This window comes from Herpailurus yagouaroundi, unplaced genomic scaffold (genome assembly GCF_014898765.1).
Source record: "Herpailurus yagouaroundi ecotype Mexico unplaced genomic scaffold, PumYag 164, whole genome shotgun sequence".
NCBI classification, from domain to species: Eukaryota; Metazoa; Chordata; class Mammalia; order Carnivora; family Felidae; genus Herpailurus; species Herpailurus yagouaroundi.
Window position 1 is genome coordinate 4864107 of NW_024412405.1, and position 12136 is coordinate 4876242.

The following is a 12136-nucleotide window of genomic DNA, read 5'->3' on the forward strand; positions in this document are numbered from 1 at the left end:
CATTTTATTCTACGAAGGGCACTGGAAAATGCGGCAGTTCGAGCGCGGGGTGGGGGGTGGGGGGGAGGGAGAGCCCTGCCGGCGGCGGCTGCCCAGGCTCCGGACTCGGGGAGAGCGAGCGAGAAGTAGGAGCAGGCGGAGGAGGAGAGAAAGGAGAAGGAGAGGAAGGAGGAGGAAGAGGAGGAGGAGGAGGAGGAGGAGGAGGAGGAGGAGGAGAAGAGGAGCGGAGCTGGGGAGGCGCTCTGGTCGCCGTCAGTGGGCAGCGGAGACGCGGCATGCCCCTGGCAGGGGAGAGCGGGCTGTCCTCAGCGGGGCCATGGGGACCCGCGCTGTGACAATGCCTGGGTGAGAGAGGATCAGCGCCAGCCACCCCGCCACCTCCACCATCACCTCCTGCACTCAGCTCACCACCGGCCACCAGCCCCTGCCTCCTCCGACTGCCTCTCTCTCTCTCTCTCTCTCTCTCTCTCTCTCTCTCTCCATTATTGTTTTCCACTCTACAGACGATGGGGTCGGCTTATGATTAGGTCGGGAGCAAGTCAGATCTTCCTCCAAAGATTGGTAATATTTATGTAGGCAAAAAGAGAAAGGAGAAATAGAGAGAGAGAGGGAGGGAGAGAGAGAGAGAGAGAGGGAGAGAGAGAGAGAGAGAACCGGGAGGAGGGGATAAGGAAATTAAACCCTTTAAGTCAATGCATATTGTGGTGACACCGGCACAGGAGCCCTCACGGTGGAGTCGGCCAGGGCTGTGCGTTCCCAAAATATGACCAGGGGTGCTTGGATGTGTCGGCAGTATGACGACGGCTTAAAAATCTGGTTGGCCGCACCCCGGGAGAACGAGAAACCGTTCATCGATTCAGAGAGGGCTCAGAAATGGCGACTGTCTCTGGCATCTCTCTTGTTTTTCACAGTCCTGCTCTCTGATCACTTGTGGTTCTGCGCCGAGGCCAAGCTGACCCGGGCCCGGGACAAGGAGCAGCAGCAGCAGCAGCAGCAACATCAGCAGCATCAGCAGCAGCAGCGGCAGCAGCAGCAGCGGCAGCGGCAGCAGCAGCAGCAGCAGCAGCGGCAGCGGCAGCAGGAGCCCTCCTGGCCCGCGCTCCTGGCGAGCATGGGGGAGTCCTCGCCCGCCGCCCAGGCGCACAGACTCCTCTCCGCCTCCTCGTCCCCCACCCTGCCCCCCTCCCCGGGAGACGGCGGCGGCGGCAAGGGCGACCGAGGCAAAAACAACCGGAGCAAGGCTCTTTTTCTAGGAAACTCTGCCAAACCGCTGTGGCGCCTGGAGACTTGTTACCCCCAGGGCGCCTCTTCGGGCCAGTGCTTCACGGTGGAGAGCGCGGACGCCGTGTGCGCCAGGAACTGGAGTCGGGGGGTGGCGGCCGCGGGGGAGGAGCAGCAGGTGAGGGGGACGCATCCAACTCCGCTCTGGAACTTGTCAGATTTTTACCTTTCGTTTTGTAATTCCTACACACTTTGGGAATTGTTCTCGGGGTTATCCAGTCCCAACACTTTGAACTGTAGTCTGGATGTGGTGCTCAAGGAGGGCGGCGAGATGGCCACTTGCCGGCAGTGCGTCGAGGCTTACCAAGACTACGACCACCACGCTCAGGAGAAATACGAAGAGTTTGAGAGTGTGCTCCATAAATATTTACAGTCGGAGGAGTACTCGGTGAAATCCTGTCCTGAAGACTGTAAGGTAGGAACAGTGGGTTTTTTTTTTTTTCGCCCCCTCTTGAGCTTTACTGTCTGTGTGTGTTTGGCCGGAGACGTCCTCTAGAGTTTTAAAATAGTTTTTTTTTTTTTTTTTTTTTTTGACTCTGGTTTTGTTACTTCACTTGTTGTTTTTGTGGTTAGGAGGGCCTGACTTGCTTAAGTTGGGAGCACCTTGAGGATTGCCGGTGGACTGGTGCCATCTGGGAATCCTTGGAAGCTCAGGAAAGACCCTGGCGTTCTGAGATGATAAAGCTGATGCTTTGCTATCTGTTAGATCTATGCAGTTGGTTCAAACTCTGTTACCATTTTTTTTAATGGAATTTGAATGCAGCTTGTTAGGAAGACAGATGGAACTGGATACTGATGACCCCAGATAAAATCAGTCAGTGACAGGCATGTGTGGTTTGGCTTATGGACCTGCACACATGTTCTCTCTGATATAGTGACATCATTAAGTTGGTTGGCCAGAGGGACAAAAGAAAGTGTTTGTAGTTGTTTATGCAGGAAGAATGAAAAAGCATTTTACTTGTTTCACAGGGGTAATTCTGGTTGTTTGGGAAGTATGGAGGCCTACCTAAGTGTATTTATTCACCATAAGTTTCCTGTTTTCTCTTAGACATTTGTATAATAACTGATCTGAGACTCATTATGAGTAGAAAGTTTTATTTAAATATCTGGTGATCGATGAACAGTATTAGCTAATTTAACACACCTTATGTAATTAGCTTTAATTATCAGGATCCTCTACAGAAGTGCTAAATGGCAAATGCTAGATGCTATGAGCTCCTTAATAGAGTGTATTATATTCAGCCTCTTCCTGTTGAATATAATAATGGATATAATACTTGCTGATTGACAAAGGAGAAGCCAATGCAAGTTTCTTAAGAAATGGTCAATGTAATTAATCAAGGGCTCCAGTGCCAGTAGAAGTGTCTCTGTCCGTGGTGCTGAAATGAGATTTGCCCCAGAGCTCTGTTGAAGATGAATATACTGCAGTGACCTTTTAGTAGGGAAGAAATGATGACAGAATCTCAATAAGCCTTTAAGTTTCATCCCAGGGGTAATCTCTTAAACAGCACAAGAAAATACTATTGCTTTTCAGAAGAAAAAAATACACCACAGTCTCTTCCTTTCTCTTGACTACTCCCCCAAGTCCACTCAGGAACAGAACTGTCCCTCTTCTGCCTCACTTGCTTTGTATTGGGGAAGTGTAATCAAGGGCAGTATGGATCAAAGGCTTTTGTGATACTTTGACTAGAGAACTGGGCAAAGGGATACCTGTTTAAAATGAACATAGTTCAAGGGCTGTATTTTACTTTGGATTGATTAATTGTACTTTTGACAATTAAGCTAAACTCAAACTAAACTTCCTTTGTCAACATTCTTTAAAAGACTAGAAATAGGGCTTCTTTTCAGATAGTAATACTGAGTTTACAACATTAATCTGGAATGCTACTTCACTAGATAAATGGATCTTAAACTTTCTGTTTTTCTTAAACATACCACTATAACTCATGCCTGCGGATCAAACTTACTCTTAATGGCAGAAGTTAATGAATGACTAGCATATTTATTGCATAGTTATTTATTTTGACAAGATATGTTGCCTCAGAATTGTAAAGATAAGGACACTCATGTGTCTGCTAATTACACTGCTAATAAAAAGGTTGCAAAGATTTCACTGTAGTTATGTTCAAAAGTGGTAGCTTGTAATAATATAATTTTGTTTGCTTCCCTGAATGCAAACTTTTATACAAATTTCTAGTAATCCCAATTTGCATAGGACAGTATTTAAAACATAGTCTGTATTGTCAATAGACGGCAACATATTTTCAGATAAACATGCCAAATAGATTTTTGTTCAAATACCCAGATTTTAAATATATGTAAATGTTTATCTTCTCCTTGACCTGACATAAATCTCAACTTTATAACTATGTTATCATTCATCGCTATAAAGTATAGTGTAGGTTAAACTAACTTGTGATGTTGTAAACTACTTCTGTATTGTGTATCTGTATAAAATAGTCATCATTAACTGCATACACAAAGGCATATTATACAAATATCAGTTCCTTTTCTTCACATGGAAAAGTAAATACAGACAATTGAATTTCTTATCTCCACCACACAGAATTTGTTACCCACGATGTCTTGGAGCTATTTCTTAGTTGTGTGATTTCAGTTGATTTGTCAATCTGACATATTTATTCCACAGTAACTGTTTTCAAAAATTACAGTTTCAAATTTAAGGTGTCAGTGTTTTTGGTTGATAACTCACAAATCAATTGCTTAGTTTTTTAGTTTAATGTATGATTTGTTTTTGATTCTGCAAAGGCCACAAACATATCTAAATACAAATTATGTTATATGGCTTCAAATGCTACTTGCACACATTTGTAGGATGTGTGTGAGTTATTTCTAAACATACTTATTTCAAACTTATAATTATGAAATGAGGACTATCATCAAGGGCCTTGTTCAGAATATACATTCTATGTGAAATTTTCCATATTTTAAGGTAGCCACAAAGTCCTAGGCTACATTAAAAGTAAATGCATTATATTTCTGGGATTGGTAATATATTCATGAAAAAATCCAGTTTTGATAGTTTATAAATATATTTACAGAGTTATAGACATAAAATACTTAATGATATTAGGTATACAAACTATTGTAATTTGTATTTTAGGATAAACATACTAAATTTATTGTACTGATATATAATCAAATGATCAATGCAGTTATTTCTAGCTTTTAAAAGTTAGGACATATATTAATTACCTTCTAGTTTTATATTCTAGTCACCCCCCCCCATTTAGAAAACTGCCAATAGCATGTATGTGTAAAATTAAACTAGATTAAATTTAATTTCTATTTAACTTTTTAAATTTTTGTTTTAACGTTTATTTATTTTTTTGGGACAGAGAGAGACAGAGCATGAACGGGGGAGGGGCAGAGAGAGAGAGAGGGAGACACAGAATCAGAAACAGGCTCCAGGCTCTGAGCCATCAGCCCAGAGCCCGACGCGGGGCTCGAACTCACGGACCGCGAGATCGTGACCTGGCTGAAGTCGGACGCTTAACCGACTGCGCCACCCAGGCGTCCCTCTATTTAACTTTTTAAAAAGGCTTTTTGATCCATTATGTTGAAAAAAAAAAAAAAACCTTACTATTAATCTAATACAATAATAAGGTCTTGAGTCCAAAGTAATTGGAGATCAAATACAGGTTGGATTTACTTTAGCAAACCTTTGTATTTCAACATATAATAGAAATCATTTGTATCCAAGAAAATTTCTTACTATTCTGAGAAATAGCTGGTTTAATTTTTTTAAAGAAAATATACACATTTATCTAGGAAGTAATTTATGAAAAAATAAAGAATAACAATTATTGCATGTGTCATTTACATTATAACATTCAAGCTGCCATATTACATAAAGCAGCAAAAATTATATGACAGTGATTCACAGTGTTTTTCAAAATAGTGTTTTTTGATATGTTTAATAAGAATCTAACAGATATTTAAAAAATTTTAAGCTAGGTGATATTATTAAAAATATAATGTTCTAAGATATAAAATTACGTATGTACATGATTAACATACTTGATTTTTTTTTACTTAAATGAAGATTTTCCCTTAAATATGCCATTCTTTAGCTTGTAAGCACTCTTGAAAATCTATATTATAAAAATTATAAAAATGTATATATTATAAAAATTAATGTTATAAAATGTATAAAAATTGTATACATATATTATATATGTATATAAATATACTCAGGGAATACAAAATTCTGTGTGAACAGGTGAGTTTTTGTTACTGCTAGCTTTATTTACTTACTATACCTTAAGACAGATGGTCAGCGAAAGCAGGTTTGAGGTTAGATTCTAACATAAATCATTACATCATCTGTATTTTAGTTCTGTCGGCACAAGTCTAATCTTTATACTCTCAAGAATATATGCATTCTCATATTTTTAGTTTTATAGTCTCATATTAAAGCAGATTCTATTGCCTATTTTTATTTAACAGACATTGACCAAAGAGATGCTCTTCCAGTGTTAGGCATATGTAACAATTCTGATAACTGAAGCTTTCTGTAATATTTGCAGGAACCACTTACAAACAGTAACCAATTTGATAACGTAGAATTTGGGTTACATAATTTGCAGTTTGAAAAAAAAGGCATTTCTTAAGTTCTTATTTATTTTGGTGTCATGCACTATAAATTCTTAAGAAATAATATTTTTAAAGAAAATCAAATATCTTACAATTCTTTCTACTAAAATATTATTTTGCTGTTGATTAAGTGCAATGGTGGGTATTATGACACTGTTCAGAAGTGTGGAATGAATCTGCAAATACGACTTTTTATATTCTACCACTTAATTATTTTCATCTGAAAAATCAAATAGTCTAACCATGCAGATGATCACTTTAACCATTAATAAGGTAATTTATAAGATGAACACCATGATCATAATCATTTTTATGATCCAGATTTTTTATTTATTATGTTTTTGCTCTGTATGCAACTACTGATTTATGATCTGTGTTTTATTTTTATAGGGAAACACCCCAAAATTTATCTTAATATTAGATGCCTGTTTTATAGACTATCTTAATATTAGATGCTTGTTTTATAGACTAAAGAACAAATCTTTTTACTTTGAGCTTGTAACTGGGTCAGATTAGTAGCTATATAGGGCATATCCACAAAGTTTCAATAATTGCCGTTATACATTGGTTAATCACTGTAATTAGATGAAGTTGGTGTCTGCATATGCAAGGTGAATTAAGTGTGAAGGAAAGGAGATCAAAGAATTCTTTCAGCCCAGTGCTCCTCCACATACATATCACAATACATTAAGATATCTTTTCTTGCTAAGTTGATTATGCAAGGACAAATATACACATAACTATTTCAAACAAGAGAACATTTGGTTTGAATTATCTGACCTGTTGCTTTAATTTCCATTCCTAATTTCCTGTTTAAATCTTTATCTTCTATATCAACCTCACATGAACTCAGCACCAAACATTTTGTCATATGTTTTATTTATATTGATATATACTGCGGAGATGGTTCTTCAATATCAGTGAACATTTAGGCTGGATCATGGCCCTTGGGGTCACGCTGGAATGTCCCGGGGATCTGTGAAGAAGATCTTAGTGCCAAAGAGATTCTGATTTCATTGGTCTGGCTTGTGTCATGGGCTTGGCATTTCTAGTTTTCCTGGTGACTCTCATGTGATGAGAATGGAGCTCAGATATTTTTGAAAAGTGGGAGAGGTAACAGGACATAGCCAGAGTGCAGGGGAGCAAATATGTAGCAACTAGATTGAGGGAATAGATGAAAAACCATCCGGCTGGGTGAAAAGGGAAAGAGACATGCCCAGAGAGAACGTGGAGAGAAGGAGTTGGATGCAGAGAAGACCAGAGATTTGAATGTTTGAGGATGGGCCCATTGGCTATGGCAATTCTTTCTTTTAGGGAGAACTGGGTCACCATACTAGTGTTCAATAATGGGCTGATCACATGAGCACAGAACTCAATGATTATCTTCCTGAGACTGATCAGCTATTTCATTAGAGGAGCCCCAGTCTCATTACTTTTGTCTGTAATTTTAGCCTATGTAAATGGCTAAAGTTCAGACTTTTTAAAAAGTACATGGTTGGTTGTGAGAGAAAACATTTTGGCTTTTCATAGCATTAAATAATTAATTTTATCAATCCTAGGAAATTATAATTCTTTTTCACTTCTATTGTAATGATAAGCCATGGTTTTTTTGTTTGTTTTTGTTTTTTTAACTTATTTCTATATTACTGTAGTAACTACTTGACATTCATAAGCAGTCACGGATTACAACAGCTTAATTTAGGAATTAGTTTTAAGAGGATCTTATTGTTCTGTTTGGAAATGATTGTAATATGAATCATTTCATTTTTAACATTTTAGATTATAAGATGCTGTGAAACATTAAATTTCAGTTTTATCTCATAGGAATTAAATGTAATTACAATCCAAATAATGGAATTTCTTTAATGAAATGTAAATTTACTCTGATTCTTTACAACTGGAAACAAGAGATAGTTAACATTTGTCTTTCTTTAGTAATAAATAATTCCCAATTTGCAGTACGTATTGTGTTGGACTACATGAAAATATTTAATCCTTGGTTGTTTAAAGTGTGAAAAGGTAATGATTAATCCCCACCACCCCTCGGTAGTCTGTTTCTACATTCAATCATCTATAGACAAAATGTCGTCTCAGCTACCAGAGACGGTAAAAAAAAAAAAAAAAGTTTTACAAACATGGAAGTTTACTGTCTGTCTCAACACTGTTACTGATTTTAGCAGTGGCAGTAGCATGTCCACACATAAAACATGATGGGTAAATGCAAGTCGGTTCTATGGAAATGCCTGGGGATTAGGTGTGTCAGCTGCTTCACTCCGTACAAGAGGAAAAACGGGCTTTAGTGAAAACTGTGTCTCCACCCTCCAGTTTTCTTACCTTCCTCTCATGGCCCCTGGAAGCCGAATGTTCCGGCCTTGCGTCCCATGGGAAACGCAAAGTTAAGGGGTCTTTCTTTGTATCCCTACCGCCATCAAAAGTGATCAGTCTCTTTCTCACTGAACTATCACTGGCTTAGTTTATTTGAAAAAAAAAAATTGAACTCAGGTGTAAATGGATGATCATGACAATGGATTAGCTATTGCAGAAAATGACTTGAATCACTCGTAAGTTTAAGTGCTGGAGCAAACTTCAACAGTAGCTGTTTAATAAGCTTTAGAGCTCATCAGGAGTCAGAAACTTGTCTAATCCATTTAATCTTTGCATCATCTCTATATGAGGTAATTTTATCCCAGATTTTACAGATGAGTAAAGTGAGGACATAGAGTTGACTATTCCAAGGTCAAACAGCCGGGCAGTTTTAAAGATCAAGTTTGGGGCGCCTGGGTGGCTCAGTCGGTTAAGCGTCTGACTTCGGCTCAGGTCATGATCTCACAGCTCATGAGTTCGAGCCCCGTGTTGGGCTCTGTGTTGACAGCTCGGAGCCTGGAACCTGCTTCGGACTCTGTGTCTCCCTCTCTCTCTCTCCCCCTCCTGTGCTCATGCTCTGTCTCTCTCTGTCTCAAAGCTAAATAAACATTAAAAAAAATAAAGATCAAGTTCACTTTGTCACTTTAATGTATTTTCTTTTATTATGAGCATTACAAACATAACCAAGGAGTGAAAAGATCAGCATAATAAGTCCACATATACCTCCACGTCGATTTAACAACTGTTAAAAATCTTGCTGTAGGAAATAGCTCTAGGGAGATGTTCATGCTCAGTTGTGAAGGACCATATATCCCATGCTAAGGTCTTTGAGTTTTACTGTCTGTATGATAAAATATCAGGCAGGAATTTTAATCAAGAAGGATTCTTTTGGGATGCTTTGTTTTTCTCAAAAATTAGCTTTGGCAACAATGTGATAATAGGCAGGAACAGGGTGAAGTAATGCCAGAGAGATCTGTTCAGAATCTGCAGTATTCTTTAGGGGTAATATGATGGCTATAAGTCAGTATTCTTCATCAGAACTTTCTTAAAAAAATTTTTTTTAACGTTTATTCATTTTTTGATAGAGACAGAGTGTGAGTTGGGGAGGGGCCGAAAGAGGAGGAGACACAGAATCTGAAGCAGGCAGCTTCTGAACTGACAGCACAGAGCCAGATGCAGGGCTCGAACTCACGGACCGTGAAATCATGACCTGAGCTGAAGTCAGACGCTTAACCGACTGAGCCACCCAGGAGGCCCTTTCATCAGAACTTTCTATGGCAAAATAAATGTTTTATACTCCACCCTGTCCAATATGGTAGCCCCTAGCTGTGTGTGGCTACTAAGCAGTTGAAATGTGGCTAGGGTGAATGAAGTTCTGGATTTTAAATTTTATTTAAACTTAAATTAGTCTACATTTAAATAGCCTCAGTGTCTAGTGGCTACCATGTTGGGCAGAATGACTACAGTGACTATGAAAGTGGAGAAGAAAGGCAAGATTCAGGAGCCTTTTCTCGTTTCAAACTTACCTACCGTAGAGGAAAGATGTGATTCAAAATTTATAAAAAGTGAGATTATGGATGTTGATACCTTCTGTTAATTAATTAATCAATTAACTGATGTTTATTTATTTATTTATTTATTTAGAGAATGTGAGCAGGGGAGGGGCAGAGGGAAGGAGGGAGAGAGAGAGAATCCCAGGCAGGCTCTGTGCTGTCAGGGCAGAGCTTGACGTGGGTCTTGACCCCACAAACCTTGAGATCATGACCTGAGCCGTAATCAAGAGTCAGATGCCTAACTCACTGAGCCACCCAGGAACCCTGGTGTTGATACCATTTGAAGAGATAAGAGATACAGAGGGAAGAATGAGTTGGAATTGAGATTGTTGAAAGAAACAAGGACTTCATTTTTATAGATAATGATAGCAGGAGATACCCAGTAGATCGCACACCATGTGATAGGAAGTTTGGTGGTGAAGTTCACACTCTACAAATGCGTTTGATTTGGGAAGCTATGGACAGAGATTAGATGACTTAGCGAAATATTATATGGACAGAAAGCCAAAGATGAATCCTGAGGAAGAACAACATCTGAGGGTTTGAGCTGAAAAGGGACCAGACAAGGAAGGAGACAGAGAAGAATGAGGAATAAAAGTGAAGATGTGAGGGAGAAGGATGAATGTGCAAGAGAGAGGAGGGAGAGGGAGAAGCAGAGGAAGAGGGGGCGGAGAAAGAATCATGAGAATGTGCTAATCTGAAAGGTATAGGGAAGGATTTTAAGAAAGGTGCAGAATCAGTCAGGAGTGTCTTACCTTGCAGATAGGACACATAGGATGAGCCCAGGACTAGGTCACTGGATTTGGCAATTATTTTCCTTATTGATTATGAGAGTAGTTTTGATAGATTGGTAGGGAGAGATAACAAATTGTGATGGACTAAGGAATAAATTGGAGCTGAGATAAAGGCTCGTCTGAACTACTCTTCCTTAAGAGAGAAAAGAGGAGGAGAACGGGGTAGGTGGAAAGATGTGGAATTTAAAGAAATAAATATTTTATGATGCAATAAACTTTAGAATATTCATAACTTTTGATCTAGGACCCAGATAGGTATACGAGACAGAGAGTACCAGACTCACAAAAAAATGAGCGATGGCACCAGATCCCAAAGAAGAGGTGATAAGCTCCCATCTATTCTTAGCCTTGGGGAGGAGGAGAGGTTGTATCTGTGTGCATTCTGCTGTACATCTCAAATCCCTTGTTTTGTTTATGTTTTGAACAAGAGCAAAACTTTAATTTCAGAATGTCAGAAAACAAGCACATTTGTCATCTTGAATATGCTTAAATGTAGTAGGAAATTCCTTTTCAAATAATATAAAATAACTACTGATTGTAAATATCAACAATTACATGCTATGAGTTACTGTACACATTTTCTTTAGGAATGTGTTGCCCTGGGGTTTAATTGTGTATTTAGGGAATCCGCTGAATTGAATGAGGCCATTTCTTTATAGGATTTCCTTAAAAAATTATTGAATTAGAAATAGAAATTAATTTTAAACTGAAGAGAGAATACAGTATAATGGTTAAAAGAACAAATGAGGATAGTCTGGGTTCAGCTCTTTAGATTCACCATTTATTAGTTACATGTTATCACCCAAGTTACTTAAAATAGGGATTTTAGTATCTCTCTCTATAAGATGGTAACAGGGAAGAAATCAAAAGACTCCCATGCATATAAATATACCCAACCTAGGACTTGATGATGCCCAACAAATGGTGACAAGTTATTAAAAGCCATGGGGGAAAAAGCTATGAGAAAATCAGTAAAATTAACATAGTCTTCTCTTGAGATCTCACAGACATTTTTCTGGTAAACAACACTCATTTACCAGAGTTTTATAAGCAGACTTTTCATCTTGCATGATAACATTCTCAGCTTTATTACATCTACATTCCTTCTGCTTCTCTAGAAAGGTGAATAAATTATTGAACAATCCTACAATAAAACAGAAAACAAAAGTTCATCTGGAGCGAAAATATTCCATTCTTAAAGCTCGAGTTTTGCTCTATTTTAGGTGAAAAATGAACATGTGTTGGGTTTTAGACTGAGTGGATTCTCTTAGATTAGTCCAGGGGGATTTGAGCCCTTTTGTGCACGAATTGTTTTGAGAGGACAAGTGGGAAACCACTGTGATGATCTAACATCTCCTGGGACCCTATTGGTTAAAACAAAATTCTGGGGGAGACTTCTGTATTAAGTAGTTTGTGAGGCATCGTAAAGTGTTGCCTTCAAAATCCATTTTAAAAGATGGGGCTCTTTGCCCTGCTTTCTAGATACTTGGGTTTGTGTTTGTTTTTTGCGTCCCTGTAATTTTTTGC

At 38.8% G+C, this 12136-nt stretch overlaps 1 protein-coding gene across 3 annotated transcripts in view; it reads left to right on the forward strand.

The window, feature by feature from the left end:
* Positions 1 to 212: 212 nt before the first annotated feature.
* The window catches only part of NALF1 (NALCN channel auxiliary factor 1), a 637010-nt gene continuing 625086 nt past the window's right edge, over positions 213 to 12136 (forward strand). For all 3 annotated transcript variants that reach the window (XM_040487095.1, XM_040487096.1, XM_040487097.1), the window contains exon 1: positions 213 to 1696. In XM_040487095.1, coding sequence (XP_040343029.1) covers positions 764 to 1696 — 933 coding nt within the window. In that variant the 5' untranslated portion in view covers positions 213 to 763. The remainder of the gene's footprint in view (positions 1697 to 12136) is intronic.